The 23234-nt window shown below is 39.6% G+C and overlaps 2 protein-coding genes across 15 annotated transcripts in view; one reads left to right on the plus strand and one right to left on the minus strand.

The window, feature by feature from the left end:
* Positions 1-15507, plus strand: part of SAMD3 (sterile alpha motif domain containing 3) — a 47211-nt gene extending 31704 nt beyond the window's left edge. For 4 of the 6 annotated variants that reach the window (XM_021088378.2, XM_021088370.2, XM_013992567.3 and 1 more), the window contains exons 8-11: positions 8345-8545; positions 13692-13863; positions 14676-14758; positions 15001-15507. In XM_021088378.2, coding sequence (XP_020944037.1) covers positions 8345-8545; positions 13692-13863; positions 14676-14758; positions 15001-15285 — 741 coding nt within the window. In that variant the 3' untranslated portion in view covers positions 15286-15507. Of the gene's footprint in view, positions 1-8344; positions 8546-13691; positions 13868-14675; positions 14759-15000 lie in introns of all 6 variants that reach the window. The other 2 variants (XR_014803764.1, XR_014803765.1) reach the window with 1 other exon arrangement.
* A 2751-nt stretch (positions 15508-18258) lies between these two features.
* Positions 18259-23234, minus strand: part of L3MBTL3 (L3MBTL histone methyl-lysine binding protein 3) — a 121154-nt gene continuing 116178 nt past the window's right edge. For all 9 annotated transcript variants that reach the window (XM_005659197.4, XM_003121202.7, XM_021088410.2 and 6 more), the window contains one exon: positions 18259-20117. In XM_005659197.4, coding sequence (XP_005659254.1) covers positions 19974-20117 — 144 coding nt within the window. In that variant the 3' untranslated portion in view covers positions 18259-19973. The remainder of the gene's footprint in view (positions 20118-23234) is intronic.

Below are 23234 nucleotides of genomic sequence, written 5' to 3' on the forward strand. Positions count from 1 at the left end.
CTGCAAACACTGCAGCCACAGTGAGTGATAAGTGCTTAATTAAGAGGGAAAAGGTGTTGAATTTGTACAGTGAGATATTTCGAGAGAGAGAGACCACATACATATAGTTTGTATTGCAGCATATTGTTATAACTGTTCTATTTTTATTATTAGTTATTTTTGTTAATCTCTTACTGTGCCTCATTTGTAAATTAAACTTTATCATGAGTGTATTAAGGGGAAAACATAGTATATACAGGATTCAGTACCATCTGAGGTTTCAGGCTTCCAGGGGGCTTTTGTACGTATCCCCACGGATAAGTAGAAAACTACTGTAGTTCTCCTAACACCTTTCCGTTTCTTACTTATTAGGTATATATGTACCCTAGGGCTTTGAAAGTCATGAAGTAGTCTACTGTGCTAGCTCTCTTTGGCTTAGAAATAAAATGGAATTGAAAGTCATGCAAAAACCGCTTAGATAACCAAATGCTAAGGATATTTATTAGGTTTCTTTGAATTTCTTTTCGGGCATTTACTGTTTGGTTCTTACTGCAACTGACACATAATGATTTATTGTATAAATAATAATCACTTTTATAGCCTTTCCCACAGATGTTTCTCTCATGGCACAAAACTGAATAAGATAGCAAAAGCTGAAGAAAAATGGTGACAGTTAATTGCATGCTGGATATAATGCAATTACTGCCATCAGCAGGTGGCACATTTGCTAATACTGTGGAGTTTTACAAGTCAGCTGTGCACTTGAAAACATGGGGCAAAGTTGCAGCAGTTTCCCTGCTGATTCACTAAGACACATGACTTAGTGCTAAGGAAAGAGACCATTCAAGCTACACAGGGAAGCATTTTGATAACAACAGAATGGAAAGAGGATGATTAGAATTTGATGTGAAGAAAGCCCTAGCATCTAACACAACACTGTCCAACAGAAATATAATATTAAGCACATATGTAATTTACAATTTTCTAGTAGCCACATTAAAAACAGTAAATAGAAGCAGGTGGAATTACACTATTGCATCTATTTCACTTAACCCAGTGAACCCACAATAGTATCATTGCAATACAGAATCATTACGTAAAATTGTTAATGCGATGTTTTACATTCTTTTTTTTTTTTTTGCATACAAAGTTTTTGAAATTCAGTGTTTCCAGCACACATCTTAATTTGGTCTAGCCATATTTCAAGTGCTCTCTAGCTACACGTGGCCAGTGGCTTCTAGACCGGACAACTCAGATAAACACCGCCTTAGAGAAATTAGGGAATAAAACAGCACTCTCCAGGGCACACCATGTTTAGCAAGGGACATGACCAGTTATTTTCTGATGATGTTCAGAGCTGTAGCCCCTAAATCATAGGACTTTTATGCAGGGCCCTTAAAGGAGATGTTTAACAATGTACTTATCAAAATCATTCAATTTTCATAACGAGATATTTTCTTTGCAAACTTATTTGGATGACAGAATGTAGAACAGAATTATGTTTAAGAAAAGTCAAGGTGAGTTTTTATTCATTTCTGGGGGCACAGATTATAAACATACCTTCGAAACCATGCTGTGTCTTAGTTCTTCAGAAGCAGTCTCAACCTTCTGTTCAAATCTAACTTAGAAATACTGTCCTCTTTCTTCCTGTTCCAGCTGTCAGCTTAGACTAGAAGCTGGCAGGAGCTGGGCTCTCTGCTCTTCCCCCAACACTCAAAGAGCTGCTGACCCCTGTGGTGTTGAATAGAGAGCAAGCTCTGTGCTACCAGCACCTGTGTGGTGTGGTCGAGAAAGTGTGGCTTAATCTCATTATCCCATTGGTTTGGGTCCAACTCAAGTTCATGTTCTGGTTCATTTATGCTAATTCCTCTGAAGTCCCAAATCCCACAGGTGACTCCTACCCTTTCCTTCAATGTGTCCGTTTGTTGCCATTTCTTGGCCAGGAGTGATCTGTTCTGTGCTTCACAGCTTCTTCCTTTGATTCCTATTCTAGCACATTCCCCCACCATGTCTCCCTACGGAGACAGACACCCAGCAGTCAACTCTGCTGGATTCAGGCATTCCTCATCCACTCATTCTCTCAACTCGATGTGTGATGCTGAGGAAACCAGCCTGTCAGAACCAGGTCATCCATTTCCTTGGAGACTTGGGGATCTTCACTAAGAAAGGAACCCCCACTCCTGGCCGTCTCCGGGCAAGTCACCTCCTCTTGGAGAGTCTCAATTTGCTCATCAGTCAGTGAGAGGCCTCGACCAGATGATTTCTAAGTTCTTGATTTTCAATTCTGATGCAGCCAGCTACTCCTTCCAATAAGGAAGGTCACTTCAACTAGGACACAATCCACTAACATTATGTGAGTCCAATCACATAGAAGCTTCCTTGAAACTCACTTCTGTGACATTTCATGAATTGGGTTTTTTTGTTTTTTGTTTTTTGTTTTTTGTTTTTTGTTTTTGTCTTTTTCAGGCTGCACCTGCAGGCTATGGAGGTTCCCAGGCTAGGGGTCAAGTTGGAGCTGCAGCTGCTAGCCCACACCACAGCCACAGCAACACAGGATCCAAGCCACATCTGCCACCTACACCACAGCTCACAGTATCTCCGGATCTTTAACTCACTGATAGAGGCCAGGGATCGAACCCGTGTCTGTGTGGATACTAGGTGGGTTTATTACCGCTGAGCCACAACGGGAACTTCAGGTGGGGTTTTTGAGGGAGGGAGTACATCCTGGGTATAGTAGTTTACAAATGTGAATCTTGGCGATAATAGAACTTCTGCTATTTTCGGTAGAAGTAAAGCTATTAGTATAGTTGACATTTTCCCCTTTATGTTTTCAAAATTTGGATTTTCTCTTTTTACGTAAAAAAATTTCATAACATGCATGTGCAAGAGAGAGAAGAATATAGGAAGGGTGTGGGCAACTTGTGAGAAAATGAACACTGTGAGCCCAACATTCAGCCTTCAAACTGGAACACAGCCCATGCTGTCATGCCTGCCTGTGTCTTCTTCCTCCTCCGTCACCCAACTTCCCACAAGACTGCCTTCCACTCTGAATTTTGTGTTTATCGTTCATCCATATTTGAAACATAGCACTTTATCACATATGCATGATTCCTAAGGCATGTATTTTGTTGGGCTTGTCTTTGAAGTTGACACAATGATGTGAAAACTGTATGTTGTTGATGACGTTCTTTTTCTCACTCAGCTCTGGGATTCCTCCAGGCTCTTAAGTTCAGCCATGTAGTTCATTCATTTTCATATTGGCTTAAAAAATCTATTGTGACAGCAAAACACAGTTTATTTGGATCTTCTCTTATGGATGGATAGTTGCTTGTTTCCAGTGTGGTCATGCTGCTGAGTATGTCATGGTGTGCACGTGCAGGTATTTTATTTTTTTATTACTCAAATGAATTTATCACATCTGTAGTTGTATAATGATCATGACAATCTGATTTCACAGGATTTCCATCCCACAGCCCAAGCACATCCCCCCCACCCCCCAAACTGTCTCCTCCGGAGACCATAAGTTTTTCAATGTCTGTGAGTCAGCATCTGTTCTGCAAAGAAATTCAGTCTGTCCTTTTTTCAGATTCCACATGCCAGTGAAAGCATTTGATGTTGGTGTCTCATTGTATGGCTGACTTCACTTAGCATGATAATTTCTAGGTCCATCCATGTTGCTAAAAATGCCAGTATTTTGTTCTTTTTAATGGCTGAGTAATATTCCATTGTGTGTATGTACCACATCTTCTTGATCCACTCCTCTGTCAATGGACATTTAGGTAGTTTCCATGTCTTGGCTATTGTAAATAGTGCTGCAATGAACATTGGAGTACATATGTCTTTGCGAGTCATGGTTTTCTCTGGATAGATGCCCAGGAGTGGGATTGCTGGATCAAATGGTAGTTCTATTTTTAGTTTTCTGAGGAATCTCTATACTGCTTTCCACAGTGGTTACGTGGAGTTATTTTTAAGGATAAATGCTTAGGAGTGGAATTGCTGTCACACTGAGTATGCAAATACTCAGTTTTATAAAACGGTGATAAGCAGCTGCTTTCCTAGGTGTGTATAGCCATCTAAGCTTGCAAAGCAGCCCTTATTATTGTCAGGCTTCTTTCTTTCAGTCTTTTGGGAGTAAATGTTATCTTATTTGGTCCTATTATTCATTTTAATTATCATGCCTTGTGCCTTATGAGAGGTTCAAGTTCTCTCCTCTGCAAAATGCCCATTTATGGCTTCTACTTATTTTTCTATAAAGTTGCCCTTTTTCTTATTTATTTGTAGGAGTTCTTTATCAATTAAGTATTTACTCCTTTACCAGTAATATTATTGTAATTATAGTCTCCTAGTTTGTCTTCTGCCTTTTAAATTTCTTTGTGTTGTCTTTTGATAAAGAGAAACTTGTAATTTTAATGTAGTAAGGTTTATCAATGATTTTTCTTATGATTAGTGCTTTCAGGAACTCCTTTCCTAAGTTGAAATTATAGGAAATATATGGAGGGTTTTTTGGGAAAAATTACAGTTCTGCCTTTAATATTTAAGTTTTTTCTTCCATTTTTTTTTTCTCTGTTTTTAGGGTTGCACTGGGGACATATGGAAATTCCCAGGCTAGGGGTTGAATTGGAGCTGCAGCTGCCGGCCTACACCACAGTCACAGCAATGCCAGATCTGAGCTGTGGCTGTGACCTACTCTGCACCTCAGGGCAACACCAAATCCTTAACCCACTGATCGAAGCCAGGGATAGAGCTCGCATCCTCAAGGATACTAGTTAGGTTCTTAACCTGCTGAGCCACTACAGGAGTTCCCTCTTCCAGTTTTATTTAAACTGATTCACATCACTGTGTAAATTTATGGCGTTCAGCATAATGAGTAGACTTATATGGGTCATGAAATGTTTACCACGATAAGTTTAGTGAACACATCATCTCATATAGATGCAAAATTAAACAGAAAAAATATTCTTTTGCTGTGATGATCACTCTTAGGATTTACTCTCTTAATCATTTTCATAGATAACGCACAGCCGTGTGGATGATATTTACCACGTTGTACTAGACATTCCTTAGGATTTATCTTGCAACTGGATGTTTGTACCTTTTGACCACCTTCATCCAATCTCCTCTCTCCTCACCCCCTGCCTCTCGTAACCACAAATCTGATCTCTTCCTCTCTGAGGTTGTTAGCTTGTTTTTGAAGAATAATTGACCTGCAGCGCTGAGTTAGTTCCTGATACACAACATAGTGATCTGATATTTCCATACCTTTCAAAATGATCACCGTGATAAATCTCATTACCATCTGTCACCCACGCAAAGATGGTACGTAATTATCGACTATCACATTCCCACACTGTACATTTGATACCCAGGACTTGTTTATTTTGTAGCTGAAAATTTATCCTCTTCATCTCCATCACCGATGTCTCCTCCCCCGACTCTTCTTGAAACATAGGGAATTTATTCTGGCATAAGGCGTGTGGTATAAATCTATTTTCTTTCTTTTTTTGCTGGATGAATAAACAATTTTTTATAAAATAGCCCTTACTTCCCCAGAGATCTGTGATGTCACTTCTGTTCTTTCCATTGTTCTGTGTCTGGAATCTCCGCTGTGGTCCAAAGTTATCTATCCCTGCATGAACGCCAACTTCCCTTATTTATATAGTGGTGAAATATGTTGATACTTTCAATCACTGCCTAATTATCATTTTTTTAGAATTTCCTTTCTTTTTTGGGGGGGCACTTCCAAGGCATATTGAAGTTCCCAGGCCAGGGATAGAACCCAACGTGTGCCACAGCTGCTATCCGAGCCACAGCAGTGACAAGGCTGCATCCTTAACCTGCTGCACCCCCAGGGAACTCCAGGAATTCCTTGTTTATTCATGAGTTCTTAACCTTTCAAGTGACTTTTACAATCAGTCTTATGTTCTTAAAAAATCATTTTTGGTTTTTGATAGATTTTAGATTTTTATAGAATAGAAAAGTTGTGGGGTCTATAGCTCCATTTGGAGAAAGGTGACTTCCTTATGACATTGAATCTAACAGTGAACATGGTAGCTCTATCCCTTTATTTAGATCTCATTACCATTTGTTTTCTTCTTTTTTTTCTTTTTAGGGCCATACATGCGGCATATGGAGGCTCCCAGGCTAGGAGTGAAATGAGAGCCTGCAGTCACTGGCCTAAACCATGGCCACAGCAATGTGGGATCTGAGCCACATCTGTGAGCTACACCTCAGCTTATGGCCACACCAGATCCTTAACCCAATGAGCAAGGCCAGGGATTGAACCCACATCCTCATGGATACTAGTCAGGTTCGTTAACCACTGAGCCACGACGGGAACTCCACTCATTACTATTTTTTAATAATGTTATAATTTTCTCCATAAAGGTCTGGTATGTCTGGTTTTCTTCCTAGGTACTTTATAGCATTGTAACATTGTAAAAAATTATTTTATGTTTGTTAGTAGATTTTTGTATATTGATTTTATACTCCACTGGTCTGAAAAACTCTTTAATTCTAATAAATAAATGTACATTTTTCTTAGTTTTCCCTTAAACAATCATATCATCTATGAATAATGGCAGTTTTGTTTCTAATTTTTACACTTTTATTTCTCTTTCTTGTCTAACTACTCTGGCTGTCATCTGCAGGATAAGGTTGAATAAGAGTATAACAGAGGATCTTTGTCCTGTTTCTGCTTTTAAGGAGAATTCTTTTAAAATTTCACCATTAAAAATGATGTTACTTCCAGGCTTGAGGTAGATAACTTTATAAGTTTTAAAAATATCTCTTATTTTGACAATATTTTTCTTTAATCATAAAGGCATATTAAATTTTATAAATATTATTATTTTTTCTGCATTATTCAAATACTCATTTTTTATGTTTTAATTGATTAATGTAGTATATAACATTTACACATATTTAGATAAGCTGGTTACATTATAGAACTGTTAGTACACCACATTTCTCAAAAAAACTACTCCTTTTCTGTTCCAAGCCTTTCCATAACAGTGGCCCTCAAATTCAGATTTCAGGTATGGAAGTATGTAGAATGTGATGGGTAAATCAATCATGCTTCCCTTTAGTTTTCTGTATTTCCTTACCAATGGCAAACTGTTGTTGCATTTCTGGGATAAACCCAAGTTAGTTGTTCCTTGTTCCTAATATTTGCAACTTTGCTCGTGAATGAGATTGACCTGTAACTACCCTCTCTCACAGTGTTCTTTCAGGATTGGGAATCAGTGTCATAGACATGGGGGCTACATAGAGGCTTTATAGAATGGGTTGGAATTCTTCATAGAACTGTCTTCTTGTTTTTGTTTTTTTGACTAGTTGAAAGAATTCCATAAATTTTTTACATTCTATTTTGAAGATTTAGTAGAATTTGTGTATGAAAACTTTAGGTCTTGATATTTTCTTTGAGGAAAGATTTTTATCTTCTAATTAAATTTATAAAAGTTGTAGGGATTTCTTTTTAGTGTGTTTGGATGTTATAATTTTCTAGGACTTTATTCACTTGGTCTATGTTTTGCTAATCATCCCATGGTCACAGATAATGGATCTACTAGATATTTTCCTGATATGCTAGTAAAAGTCTTGATATAGGAGCCTTTAGATGCCTTACCATTTTCCCATCTTTTATAGATAATATCTACTCACATTCTGGTCAGAGAGATAGTTTGTCAACTTGTCGATTCAAGTGTAGTTCAGCCAAGTGTCCACTTAACTAATTTTTCTAGAAAGATTTTTTTTTCTTGTCTCATCAAAGCCTATTGATTGCCTTACATTTTCTAATGAGAATGTGTGGGGTATTTTTTAGCCACCTGACCCCATCCAATGTACCCAAATGTATAGTGAATAAAATTGACAGCTTCATGATTTAGCATCACAAAATACCCACTGCAGTTATTTTGAATTTGGATCACATCACATGGTACTGAACCCCTAAAGAGGCACTTAAAAAGGAAAAAATGCAAACAATCACAAAAACTTAATTTAAAAGGTTTAATCTCTTCTTAATGCTTTGTCTTCTAAAATTTAAATGCATAGAAATAGCATTGCTATTAAGTGTGAACTTTGTGGATAATCTAGGTTTCCACATAAAAGAGTATTGTGGGAAATGAAGTAACTCTTAGATCTGCCAAGAGAACAAACAGATTATAATTCCACAGTCAGTAACTATTTGATTTGTTTACAGTGTCAAAGACATTTGTTAACCACATTCAAGGTCAAGTGTAATGTTACATAGCAGTACTCACTGTATATGTATTGAGTGTTCAATAACAGCCCCTAATTCAAGTTTTCAGGAAGTGTTAAACTGCCACTTAAATCATGGAACATACTGAATTTTGCAAATATTTTACAGGAAGAAGCTGTCTGTTTAGATTCTAAGGTAGATGAACATATTAACTGGTTCCAGCAAGAGTATGAGAAAACAGAAAAGGACTGGAGAGAAATTGATAAGAGGATGAGCCAGACTTTGGAAATAAGAAGAAAGTTGATCAGCAGCCGAACACCCCTGAAGGACGTTCTTAAAATGTTTCCTTTCCTGAAGTGCCCTTATCAGGTATCTTTATTTGCTTACAATACTCTGACTATAATGTCTGATTGATTTTCATCTCTTTTCTCCTGGAGTGATAACAGGACTGTGTAGCAAGATGGCGGGTGTGACTCCCAGTAGAATGTGTGAGGGCCAAGGGGCTACAACTAGAGGCATTGGGTAGGAGTTGCTAGAATCATATCCCAATAACACCCACGGGCTGCCCTCACCTTTAAAGAGTTCCCCATCACTGGTCATGTCATGGAGACTGGCACTAGCTCTCTGTGGTATTTTGACAGTGAGAAGCATTTTCCCCTTGCATATACTTAGAGAATCACAATGGTCTCTAAGGGAACTGTTAGCATGCAGCATTACTCTAAATCCATTTCCTTTATGCTTCCAAATCATTTCATAAAGTGGCTTAAAATATACAAAGTTTGATGGGTAAATCAAACACCCTGCCATCTAGTTTATTTAAGCTGACCATTAAGGAACCCTATGACAATTTTTGTGTAATTTTGTCTGTAGTATATAATGAAAGATTCATCGATGTTTTCATCTGAGATTACATTTCTTGGAAGAACTCTCTGGGTCCAGTCAACCAAACTGGAAATGAAAAGGTTTACATGCTTTTCTTCTTCCCACCCGCTAAAAAAAATTTGAAATAAGAATTTTGCTACATGTTTTGTTTTAATAATAATGTTGTCGCAAATATTACTGAGTGTTTACGACATGGCAGGCATGTTCTTCGGGCTTTACATGGATTATTTTGTTTAATTGTCTCTCAGCAACACTACCTTATTTATTGGTTGCTTTCTCCTTAATCTTTGGGTTGCTAGGAACAGTAATAGCCGGTAGCCTCTGGCTGTTACAAAAATCTGCCAGGTTGACACACAAGTACAAAATATACTTTTAAAGCAAAAAAAACGGTCAAACCGAGAGTCTGTAAACTATTTATATATAAGGAGCATGTTCTAAACATCATAGTAGTTCCCAAAGTACCTAGCAGAGTATTACATGTGAAATACAAATTAAAAATTAATTTTTCTGAATGTTGAATGAGTTAGTAGATGGTTGATGTCTTAGTCCAGTCCAGCTGCTTTAACAAAAATACCATAGACTGAGTGGCTATAAACCATAGAAATGTATTTCTCCCAGTGCTTCCTAGCTGTACCTTCACACGGCTGCAGGGGCAAGCTAGTTTTCTGGGAGCTTTTGTATAAGGGCACTAATCCCATTTATGAGGGCTCTGCCCTCATAATCTAAACAACCCCCCAAACCCCACCTCCTAATACCATCACATTGCTAGGTTTCAATATATGAATTTGAGAGGCGGGGCACAAATATTCAGTCCCCAGTGGCTGGTGAGGCTGTCCTGGTCACTGATGCAGCTTTTGAGGTCTTCATTGGTGTGCAGCCTACAAAGATTTAGTGATTAAAATCGATGAGCTATGACTCAGAGGTCTTTCAGAGAACCAAAGTTGATAATAAGTCTGGGGTTCTTTGTAGCCTGAATGAGGAAGCAAGAGATTTCTGACCTAAGGCTGTATCTCTGCTGCCTTGTATAGATCTCCCACTGTGGCACCTGTAAGCCTTCCCCTCCCATCCTCTCAGGTATTTAACTCTTTATATCCAAAATGTGGATTGGGGTATCGTTTTGGTAATAACTCTTCTTACTGAATAAAGTTACCTTCGTTGTTGTTTTCAACGAAAGGATTAAACATCTTAGGCTTCTTCAGAAAGGACTTCCCTAACTAGTTTTGTGTTGCTAGCTGGGATTTACAATTTACAAGACCCTTATTGCATTTCTGGAAATAAAAACAAGCTTGACCTTACTTTCAAATATCCAGTTAACAAACAGTCCCTAGAGTAGGACAGCTGCCTCTGCTTCAGACCTCCCCCCTCACCTGTTGCTGCTACCGACATAGAACACTCAGCTCTTCAGGAGTTTGTGGACGTGTGGATGCAGGATGGTGGCAGAGAAGCAGCCAGTGTGGGAGGCTGGTCCCAGGACATTGTAGGGGACCTTCCATCACCATTTGTACTCACCAATGTCCTCCTCTCAAAAAACTCTCTCAACAGAAAATTTAAAAATTTAAAATGTACTTTATGAGACTATTCAAGGTATTATCAACTAGGAGTATGTTTCTGGGACCTAGTTGGCATGGCACAAGTAGGAAGAAGTTGGGGAGTGGAAAATACTAAACACAAATTTAAACAATTCCCCAAACTTTCCAGTAAATCCTTTGAGAGGCTAGTGTTCACCTGAGAAACAACAATCATTGTTTAAAACTTCAGAGTCTAAGAATCACCAGCTAATATAACAGTCTCAAAGGAAAACAAAATAAAGAATCTGAGTTTGGTTTCCCCCATAATGGAGAAACTGGTACAGGACCTACCTTCCCATCGTTAATGTGGATAACTTCTTCCCGGCGTTGGATAGTAGGCTTGCAGGACTCTGATCCTGACTGAAGAGGAACAGATATAATATGCCTCAGCTTTCTTCTTTGGGGTTACTTTCTAGATCGTGGCACAAACAGGTGAAAGCCAAGCAGAATGGTGGTCTTACTGAGTTGAACAGGAGGAGGTGGGACTTTGAGAATGATGAAGCAGACGGTATTTGCAAGACAGGGTACCAGGGGAAAGATGGGGGCACGTAAGTCCGTGGAGGAATCCCCCAGCGGTCCTTGGCTAAAAGCTGGACTTCACAGGATGAGACCCCCAAAGCAGCAAAGAGAGGCTGCCACAGGCCCACAAGCTGAAACCAGAGGCTACGTAGTGTTGAAAATTAAGAGTTCTGGCTCAGTCAGACTGGGGTACCTTACTGAGCCCCTCAGGTGTCCCATCTGAGACCCCAGAAAGTCTACACATAAAAGCGTAGACTAGATTTGAATTGGGCTGTCCCCTAGGACTAAGGACAAAAACCAAAATAGACCTGTTCAAACCAATGATATCAAGTCTGACAGAACCAGAGGGATTAACCAGAAATTTAATTGCCTGCAAGAACAAAATGTAACACCCTTGAAAGGAAGACAGTTTAATCCAGACTCCATTCTAGTGGGTCACTAGGGGTAACAGTGAGGGGTGCCACTCCGGTTTCCGCTCCTGGATCCGTGCTTTCCAGCTGTGGGAGAAACAGCACCATAGATATACAGCCTCCTGGAGAACCTTCCCCAGCCCTAACTGGTGCTGCGACTGAGTTGAACTTGAAGATAGAAATGATCCAATTTGAATAAAACAGGAAAAAGGATTAAGATGAACAACCTGTGGGACAAAACCTTCCAAAACCTGTGGAAAGAGGGGCTATTCTGTGGCTGGCCATTCATAGCTGCGGGTTTGACCACAGGAGGTTTGGGGAATATTTGGGCAAATAAGTAAATATAGCCAGGATAATGGGAGCCAGGTTTTTGCTGTTGAAAGAGAAATGTATGCAAAAGGGGGAGGTTGGGATAAGCCGTGTTGTTGGGGTGGTTGAAGGTATCCATGTGAACCTATAGGGTTTTTTGTTCATTTGTTTGTTTTCTTTTTATGGCCACACCTGCAGCATATGGAAGTTCCTGGGCCAGGGGTTGAACAGAAGCTGCAGCTGCCAGCCTACACCACAGCCACAGCAACACCCGATCTGAGCGGCATCTGTGACCTACACCACATGTTGCCGCAATGCTGGATCCTTCATCCCCTGAGCTGAGTGAGGCCAGGGTTCAAACCCGCATCCTCACAGAGACTACAGAGCCTGTGCTGGGTACTTAACCTGCTGAGCCACCATGGGAACTCCTACGGCTTCCTTTCAAATGGATCTGAAATGCTAGCATTGGGAGAAGTTGCATGAAGGGCATTGATGAGTTCTATTTACTCTTCCTGCCACTTGAATGTAAACTTGAAAAAAAAATTGTTTAAAGGATTAAAAAAAAAATTCCTTGGCTCAGCACCTGATAGTGGAGAATGTTTCCCTTCCTCAGGTTTCACATCACATCTTCCTGATGAAAAAGTTTCTTTTTTAGGGTATGAATCTAAAGCAGTGTTCCCCTGGGAGTGGTCTGATACCAGAGCCGCTATGCCTTTATGAGAATGTGCATTCCAGTTTTCTGATAACTGTTGGACTGCATCTTTGGGCCATTTAAGATCCACCAAAATATTCACAAAATGATGAGACCCAGTGGGTAGTGTCTAACTGTTCTTTGCTGGAGTTTTAGGAAAAGTGATGATTACGTAATCCCTACCCGTGATGAACAGTCTTTTAATGCCAATCGTGTCAAAAAAAAAAAAAAAAAAAAAAGTCAGGAGGGTGACAGTGGTGGTGGAATTCTCTGAAGGGAAGAACTCACTTAAGCAATGGCAGGAAAAGTGCTTTTAAATAAAGGGGTTTCCAGAGTTCCCGTCGTGGCGCAGTGGTTAACAAATCCGACTAGGAACCATGAGGTTGCAGGTTCGGTCCCTGCCCTTGCTCAGTGGGTTAAGGATCCGGCGTTGCCATGAGCTGTGGTGTAGGTTGCAGACGCGGCTCGGATCCCATGTTGCTGTGGCTCTAGCATAGGCTGGTGGCTACAGCTCCGATTCGACCCCTAGCCTGGGAACCTCCATATGCCGCGGGAGCGGCCCAAGAAATGGCAAAAAGACTAAATAAATAAGTAAAGGGGTTTCCATACAGGGGAACTGGTTTTGCTTTCGCCGTGTAGTCAAATCTCCCTCGCTTAAATTATTTTGCACCCTCTGTTTCTGTCTGAATTTACAGACTCTCTAAGGTTCTTTTCCCTTCAGGATATTGGGGTTAGGTATTTTTCAAGGTTTGCTTCCGAAAATCTGGCAGTTTTCTTCTTTTGTCTCTTGTTGGCTCAGCCAAAGTAGATCCCACAATCTCGGCTGGGTAACCTGAACAGCCAAAATTTGCATTATACGCTTTGCAACTCTCATTGACGTGAGTCATCATCACAGTTTAATTCTACAGGCTTAGAAGTTTGCCATGTTCCTTATTTATCTTTTTATTAATTTATCTTTTTCTATACACTTCAGGCTTTCATTCTTTCCTCCTCCTCTGCCCTAGGTCTACTTCTCCACTAAATCTAGTCAAATATCTAGTATGTAAGCTAGCAGGTCAAAGCTAATATAATTCTAAAGACTTTATTTCCCTACCTTCTTTACATGAGCTTTCCTCATGTTCTTTTTCTTTTTTCAGCTGTTCAGAGAATTCCACCTTCTTACAGGAACCGATATTTACAAGAAAACGAGACACATTTTGGAATTCTATTCAGAAAACATACTGGCTTCTTTTTCTTTGGTGGATAATCCAATCAATGTTGCATTGCAAGAAAAAATGAAACAGCATACAGATGAAGATGTGCTGAAATGTTGGTAAACTTGGGGAATAGCATGATCTGGTCTCAGTTATCAGTATAATTCAGGCTAGGTAGGAAAGTTATATTTTGGTAATAAGTAAATTTTAGTGAAACAGGTAGGGAAGAGAATTTTTTTTTTTTTTTTTTGCTTTTTAGGGCCCCACCTGCGCCATATAGAGGTTACCTACCAGGCTAGGGGTCGAATCGGAGCTACAGCTGCCGGCCTACACCACAGTTAGAGCAACGCGGGATCCAAGCTGTGTCTGCAGCCTACACTATAGCTCACAGCCCCACAGCTCACAGCAACACTGGATCCTTAACACACTGAACAAGGCCCAGGGATGGAACCCGAAACCTCACGGTTCTTTGTTGGATTCATTTCTGCTGAGCCACGACAGGAACTCCAAAAAGAAGTTCTTCAATAGAGGGGGCTGGGATATAGATTTAGAAGGTACACTGGATATTGTAAAATTATAGTTGGGAAACTAGTAACCTGTTAATTTCACAAGGTAATTGACAAGGACCAAGGGAAAGGACAAGGAAATCATCTTGGCTGATGGACAGACAGTGCAGCACTCTTATCTTCTCCTGGCTATGACCTGGAGGGCAGAACAGGAGATCTCGAATATTGTTTAGAAGGGGATGTTGCTGAAAAAATGGTAGGGAAACATTCATCAAAGAAGGATAGTTTGTTTTCTGTAAAAGGTAACAAGTAAAAAAAAACAAATCCACCTTTTTTTTTTTTTTTTTTTTAAACTGGCTTTACTTACAACACCGGTAAGAGCTTATTTTTACTTGGACTGTAAGCATGTTTGCTTTGACAGATATGAAGATGACAGCCACATGTTTACTCCTACCAGATGTTTTTGGGGAGGATCCCAGCCTTTTCGTCATTGTGAATGACAAGGTATGCAGTTAGTCCATGGTCATTGGTTTGACGTTTCTTATCTTTATGTGATAATTTATTTGAAGTACGATGATGGCTTATTTTGAAGTGTGTTTTGTCACATTTACTAATCGGCTGAATTGCAACAAGCTCATGTATTGGAATGTCATGGTTAAATCCAGGCACCTTGTATTATTTAGCTATTTTTCACATCTTGGATTGGTGACTCTATTGCAATTTTTTTTGTTTGTTTGTTTTTTCAGGTGCAAGTGTCCACTCCTGTGCTAGAAGTTAAGAACCCTTTCAACATGGATATCTGCGAATTTTCTTTGTATTTGGAAAAAGAGAGACTCACCAAGGTGGACGACTGTGTGACAGCCTTGGCTGCTCTCATAGCTGCCTTCCATGTATTTGGGATCAAGTGTCCAAAACAACTGTCCCAAACCCTCAACTTCCTAGAGACACTGATTTTTGATATGCACAGTCCATATTTTTCTTCTATGCAAGCAAAGGAAAAGGAAGTAGGATTTCAACACCCACTCACTTAATAGCATGCCAGATTTTTATCGGAATTGATCTCTGGGACAGCTGAAACGATAAAAATTTGTTTTGATGTAGTAGAGCTAGGTATTAGAAAACCATCTTGTCTCTAAGATTCGAAGGAATATCGATGCCTTCCATCCTGACACTTCGATACTTAAAATCTTTATTGAAATGCTGTAATAAAATACTACTGAATTAAAGAGTTGTTCATTTGGCATTCTAAGAAACTCCAGTCCAAGTGAATACTTTCAAGGGTGCATTAATTTTTAAAAGACACCGTTGCCTTCAGTTTAGGGTATGACCTTGCACTTAATTATGTGCCTACTTTGGAAAGACTTACTGTCCAGGGGCTGCACATTTGTGGCTTGTGGTCTGCCTCCTTGGTCTAAACATTGCTTGGAAAGAGTTTGAACTTGAATATTTTAAGAGGATGTACAGATTCCCCACTTCCTCTTTTCCCCAGCTACCCTGCCCTGGGGGTTTTGGTTTTCTTCAATCATACCTGTGGAAAACCAGGTCTGCTTCATTCCTGAAGTCGCCTCACTGCTGGCCCATCTTGCTGGCACAGCTTTTGATCATCTGTGACCTGTGTTCTTCTTTGTCTGCTTCCCTCCCTTGAGATACAGTGATGTGCCTCTTATCTCCCCACACAGCTTCTGGTTTCTCCTCGCCTCGATCTCCAGTGTTCTCATCTGCCCTGGTTGCCCCCCTGGGCTTGTCTGGATCTGTGATAAAGGACCTGGCTTTTCACCCCCAGGACCAGTAGTTTCCAGGTTAGGGTCCTTTCTAGACCTCTCTCAGTGGCCCTCCTCCTGGTGCTTCATCTAGCCCTGGAATTTATCCAGCTAGAATCTCATGTCGAAATTCATCCAACATTGCAATTTTAACATGCCCCCTTGATGTCATCATCACAATCTCAACATTATTATTATTATTTTTTGGCTGTACTCACAGCATGCAGAAGTTCCGAGCCCAGGGATTGAACCTGAGCCACAGCAGTGACAATGCCAGATCCTTTACCTCTGGGCTACCAGGGAACTCCCTGTGTTACATAGTTTTGACAGAACTGGTTGGTTTAGAGACTGAAGAATTGAAGGGTGCTAATATTGCATCACAATTTGATGCACATTTCCTGGGTTACTTCATCAAATTAAATTTTTTTAAGAAGAAAAGGATTTATATGAATTATTAATATTATTATTATTATTTTGCTTTTTAGGGCCACACCCATGGCATACGGAAGTTCCCAGGCTAGGGGTTGAATTGGACCTGCAGCTGCCGGCCTACACCACAGCCACAGCAACACCAGATCTGAGCCACATCTGTGACATGCACCACAGTTCACAGCAACACCAGATCCCCGACCCACTGAGCAAGGCCAGGGATCGACCCCTCATCCTCATGGATACTAGTTGGATTTGTTTCTGCTGCACCACAATGGGAACTCCTATATGAATTATTGAAGAAATATTTTTATAACATACATCTCTGCAAATACTGCAAAATATTAATATTTTTCTCTCTGGGGACTGGTCATTAAAATGCTCAAGTCAGTGAGAGAAAAGAAAATGAGAGCTCAGATGCCTACCTCTGCAATGACTAGTCACTTCTTGAGAATGGACAGGCAGAGTAAGTAACAACTTGGTACATTTCATTTTCACATAACCAGTTCCTATTCTAAAGTTTCCATCTCTTCCCTTTCACGACAATGTGCCCTAAGTTCCTGACAAATTTTCTTTTATTTCCCCTGATTCCCTTCCCACTCCCGTTTGTTTCACACTCTGTCTTCATCCTCTTCTCCCAAATGAATTTATCAACGTCTTAAAGAGTCCTTTCCTTTGGAGACCCACATCTGTATGGCGGGCCTTGAACTAAAGCCTCTCTGTTCCTCTGGGCTGGGGCGGAGAGACACAGAGGGAAACTGCAGTGAAGTTTGGCTCCAAACAGGACAGGCATGAGCTGAACGTGAGGGCAGACTCACGTGAGCTTTGCAGTTTCTTTCAATGGTGTATCCATGTCCAGTGTCCAGCATGGCCACGCCGCTAAGCAAACAGTCAATAGTGTTTAACCAGTTTAACCCCATCTTCTTTGGTAGCTGAGTCCACTCAACTGAGAAGCTGCAAAATGGCAGCCTGTCTTCAACCTGTAGACAGGTCTTCTTTGGCTGGCAGAGTGTTTGTCATTTTTAAAAATGCTTTTAGATGGCACAGTCCTGTCAAATTCCACATTCCCTGTCCCTCCCTTTTGTCTTATCCCGAGGCTGTTTCTCTCATTTCAGGGACCTGTCATCATGGCTCCCAATTTCCTGTTAAAACTTAGTCAATACTCAGTGTGTATCCCAGGTGGAAGGGTGAAAGGTTTCCACTTCCTGTGGTAGATGGTTCCACCCTAATAGGGATGCTTCATGCCTCGCCTCTGACATGTAATACCATGCTTCTTAGATGTTTTCACTAAGATTTAAATGGTTGTTATAATACATATTTTAAACCGGAAAGGAAAAGTCCCCAGTGGTTGTGGACCCTACTTGACCTAATAAAAGTTTTGATTTTTTCCTTTTTGTCACTCTTCATATCATTTGGGACAAACTTTTTTTTTTTTAGGGCCACACCCACGGCACATGGAAGTTCCCAGGCTAGGAGCCGAATCAGATACAGCTGCTAGCCTACACCCCAGCCATAGCAACGGAGGATGTGAGCCGCATCTGCAACCTATGCCACAGCTCACAGGGATGCTAGATCCTTAACCCACTGAGCGAGGCCAGGGATAGAACCCACAACCTCATGGTTCCTAGTCAGATTCATTTCCACTGCACCACAAGGGGAACTCCAATCTGGGACATACTCTGACCTACAGTTCTGAATCCTACATATCCATTACACAGTTGTCTAATGCCCATGTGTTCGGTATTATTCCTGCCCTCATCCACCCCTCCTACTTCACAAGCTTTCTTAAAAATCATACATGTGTAAAAAAGTATCTGCAGTTAAGATTTTATTTCATTCATGTCACGTATAACAAGTGCAACTTGAATGTACAAATTCTGAACAAAACAAAAAACAAACAAAAAAACAACGAAAAACTTTTTTAAAAGCAGATTCATGCAAAGAAATGAATGGGGCACTGCACTGCACTGCAGATGTCATGGACCCTCTTTTACTGTGTATTATGACAAAAACAAAGGACCATTCATAGACTTCCAATGGGGGTATCAAGGGAATTCTATATGAGGGGGGGGAAAAAAAAAAGAGAGAGAGCAACTAAGGAGAGAGGTGGAACTTTCCCCAGAATTCAGACAACATGCTACAAACTTACTTTCTACTTTTAAAACAGTCCTTGAATAAATATCCAATCCTGCAATTAGCATTTACACACACAGGCTGATAAAATAATTTACCTTTTGCATTGGAAATGCATTTTTGCAAAAGAAACACTACCAGCTACCAGTTTATAGATAATCAAAGGCTTTCATTTAAAGTGCATCTGTAACGCTTAAATATTGAGACAAACTGTTCTACAGAGAAAAGAATCTCTCCAAAACGGAGCTTCTTGAATAACTGCTTTGAGAAGCCACCTCTCTGATCTGTGAGCATTTAAAATCTTTATGTCAACTGGTGTTGCTCCCTCAAATCTTGTCTCTTCAGTAAAATCTATCTACTCTATTCAGCCAATCATGAAAAAAATTCTTTGGGTTTGGAGGACACTGCAAGGTCTGAGACAGAGTTTTCTGGATTAGTGTTTGTATGGACAGGAGGAGCCCTTCATCTCTGAAAAGCACCACAGTTGCTTCAATGACAATTACAGAGAAGCTCAAGGTAATCTCCTCAGTAGTTCAAGATCATACAAACAGCAACCTCTCCAACATGACTGCATATTCCTTTGATATCTCTGGAGTCTTGTAAACACACAGGGCACCACAATGTAAGAGACTGATGCCATTCAAACACATCACCTAATTTATTTATGTTGATATATTTTATTTTTCAATTCCATTATTTATATACATGTTTTTGGTACTTAGAGTAAAGATGCTGGTGAAAAGTAATCTGTTTAAACATCTCATGGCGTGCAAAAGTAAAAACACTGATTTAAAGGAAGGTAATTTTTACAACTATTCAGCCCCAACAAATTATGACAAGCAGTTAGGCAATATCATGACTTGCAAAGTTATACTTAGCATAATGTTGCAATTCAAAATATGGCACAGAATTAACAATACAGGTAACAGTCCCACACTGGCCACACTGAGCCAGGTTTTGACTAATTTGGTTTAAGTTGAAGTTTGATTATATAAAAAGGTTCCCGAAAGTATCGAAAAAGAAACAGTGTACATGAAAGAGAATTCAACAATGTTTACAAAATGCCAAAAGTTCTTACTCTGCCCCTTCTGTTGTACCCATAAATAATTAATGAAGTCCCTCTCCCCCACCCCCCAGCCTCAAAAAGATTTACAAAGATAAATTTAGCTCAGTGAACAGAACCAAAAGATGACTGTTGTTAGACAGTACTTGGTTAAAAGCTCAAGCACTTTCTTAAGAATTCATATATATTGTCTCTCGAGGAATATAAATAATCTGGTAGCATTGCTCTTTAGAGTTTTGGAGACTTCTCACTTAGGAGTGACAACTGTCCTTGTGCTTTGAGTAAAACATGAGCTTTAAAGCAGAAAGCTGATGGTAATCAGAATCCACCATCTTCAAAGTTCATTGTGAGAGTTCTTCTCTGCAGCTTTGAACATCAGGATAGAATTGAAAATTTTGAGAGCAGGGCCCAACTTAATGCTCATAATTTTCACAATGTCTGTTTGGGTCATAAGCAAAAATGCTTCTCCATCAATTTGCTACAATGAGAAGAAAAGACAAGAGACTGAGTTAATTGGATGTAGGGTGATGGGACATAGTCAAGCCTAAATTATCAGCTGTCTCTCCATAGCAACACTAAAATGGTACAGATGGGGAGTTCGTTGTACAAACATTTCCTGATAAACGGGCCGTTCTTATCTACAACATCACCCCCAAATAGGGACTGGGATCAAAGTCAAGTTTATTCATCTGAAAAATCAGTCCATAGGAGTGGAACATACCCATATCTTTCTATTATTATTCTGCCATGGGCACCAGTCAAGAAGAATTTAGAAAAATCTAGGATGCCTCAAATCCAGTTCTTATGGCAGGTTTTAGAATGAGAGATGAGAACAAGTACATACATATTTGTGGATGTAAACAAAGGAATTCACAGACAAACATATCAGCTACATTTTAATCTTTAAAAAAATTAGCCTTCCATCATGAAGAAAAGAAAATCAGTGATAACATTCATTTTTGTTTTATTTTTAATAATAATTTTTATTTTTTATTATAGTTTGTTTACAGTGTTCTGTCAGTTTTCGACTATACACACACACGTGTGTGTGTGTGTGGGTATTCTTTTTCTCACATTATCCTCCATCATGCTTGATCACAAGTGACTAGATATAGTTCCCAGTGCTATACAGCAGGATCTCATTGCTTATCCATTCCGAATACAATCGTTTGCATTATTAACCCCAGACTCCCAGTCCATCCCACTCCCTCCTCCTCCTCCTTGGCAACCACAAGTCTGATCTCCATGTCCATGAGTTTCTTCTCTGTGGAAAGGTTCATTTGTGCCATATATTAGATTCCAGATATAAGTGATATCAATTGGCATTTATCTTTCTTTTTCTCACTTATTTCACTTAGTAAGAGAGTTTCTAGTTTCATCCAATATAACATTCATTTTTAGAGTAGCCACCATTACTCTTTCAAATACAGAAGAAAGGCAACTACTAACAAGGGCAACCAACAGTGTAGGTGAAGGAACGTGAGGCAGGTGGGAGGAGTCATATACCCTAGGCTGGTCCTTCTACCACTTGGTAACCATGAGAAACATCCTTCCTCTCTCTGGGTCTCTTCTAAGAGTAAAAATCCTCAATGTTTCTACTGAATAGAATACTCTGAGGTTCAAAGATACAACCCTAGGAAGATGATGTCTGGTTTCATGGGTAGAGCAAAGAAGCAGTTTTCTTGTATAATTTCCAGCTTTCCAGGAGTTGCACCATCTCAAAAAGTTAATTTGCTTTTCTTTTGGTTTTTCCATTTCATACAAAAAGTAAAAGACACTTTTGCTCTCTGCCTCAAGAGCACATTAGAAACTTTGCTGTATAGCAGAAATTGACTTAACACTGTAAATCAACTATAATAAAAATAGTAAAATAAAAAAGACACATCAACCAATCAAAAAATAAGTAGAAAGAAAGAAAGAAAGAAAGAAAAAGAAAGAAAGAAAGAAAGAAAGAAAGAAAGAAAGAAAGAAAGAAAGAAAGAAACTTGACATCAGTGTACTATTACCGGGTGAACTGTGTTCCTCCCAAATTCCTATGTTGAAGTGCTAACTTCCAATGACCTTAGAATGTGACTTTATTTGGAAACAGGTAATTAGTTAAGATGAGATCATACTAGAATAGCGTGGGCCCCTAATCCAAGCTGACTGGTGTCCTTATAAAAAGGGGAAGTCTGAACACAGACAGACACATACAGAGAGAAGACAACAAGAGAACACCACCCCCAAGACGGGAGAGAGGCCTGGGCAGATCTCGTCCCCACAGCCCTCGGAAGGAAGCTACCTTCCAACACCATGATTTCCTGCCATCTTCAGATTTCTCACCTCCAGAATTGGGAGACAAAATATTTCTGCCGTTTAATCTGCTGGTTTAGGGTACTTAGTTACAGCAGCCCAAGCAAACTAATACACTCTAAATTCTGTGAAGCAGTTCAGTAAATAAAGGCTAATGTAATTAAGTGGTTACTTCTTGAATTTTTTTTCTTTCCTCTAAAAATAAAAACCTTTAAATCTAAATTGCTTATCTGTTTAATCAGTAAGAACTAGAGTCATCTTATACAACTTTGAGTAACAATTACGTGGAAAGGTTGCTAATTTTCAGCAAGGAAACATCCTGTAGATGTAGACAGAAGTGCAGGCATTCCACAGTACTAATTTCTATGTGTAAGACAAATTAGGTGGCAGCTACGAGGAATGCGCTACTGTTTTCTGGAAACAGTGGTTTCAGTCTCATCTGCTTATGCTGTGACAGCCCTCCGAGAAGAAAGGCCAAGAAGAGGCAGATCTATTAACACTTTACGCGACCCAGTTAGACTTTGGTAGAATGAAGGGTCTGACGACAGACGTCATCTAAGACATTAACAAAAATGTTTTTTAAAATACAAGCGATAAAATTCTCCACTGATTAAACGTGGAATGGGTAAGAGAAAGAGAAGTCAAGGATGGTTTCAATAACAGCCCCATCTGAATCCCTATACTCTGCCTTTTAGAGATGACTTACAGGACTCTAGTTAGACTTTTTTCTAGGACTCAGAACCCATACCAGCTGACCTGGTGAGATATTTGAGAGCAAGGATAGGGTCCTATTATCTCTGAATTAATCCTCTCACCACAGCATTACACAGACTAACATACACATGGCAGGAATTTAATAAGAGTTCATAGGATGAATGAATAATGGAATGAATACATGAATGATATACGTGGAGAGAGAACATTCACTGTCTTTAAAAGAAGGATTTGCCTTTGAGGATATCTGGTGCCTGAGGAATGTCTCCAAAAATAATATGAAGAAAAAACTTACTCAAAGAAGTAACACATCCTTTGAATTCAGAATTTTACTTCAACTAAGTAACAGAGCAAATCTAGATAGACTGCCTAGATATCAACAGAACCAAAAGTAGAATTTATAAAATAGATGTACTAGAAAGTTATCTTTAAAATTGTTTCATCATTTTCAAAGTAATGACTACAAGGCTCTTTTAAAGAAAGAGCTTCACCACCCTGTGGGTATCTAAGTCCGCAAAGAGATCGAAGATTGACTGAGAGGAGTCCACAAAGACACTTAGGACTTGGGCCTTAAGAAAGCCAAAATCGT

This window comes from Sus scrofa, chromosome 1 (genome assembly GCF_054392235.1).
Source record: "Sus scrofa isolate SSC_HxYL_T2T_F1_AM1 chromosome 1, Sscrofa_HxYL_maternal_Yorkshire_Landrace_v2.0, whole genome shotgun sequence".
Lineage (NCBI taxonomy): Eukaryota > Metazoa > Chordata > Mammalia > Artiodactyla > Suidae > Sus > Sus scrofa.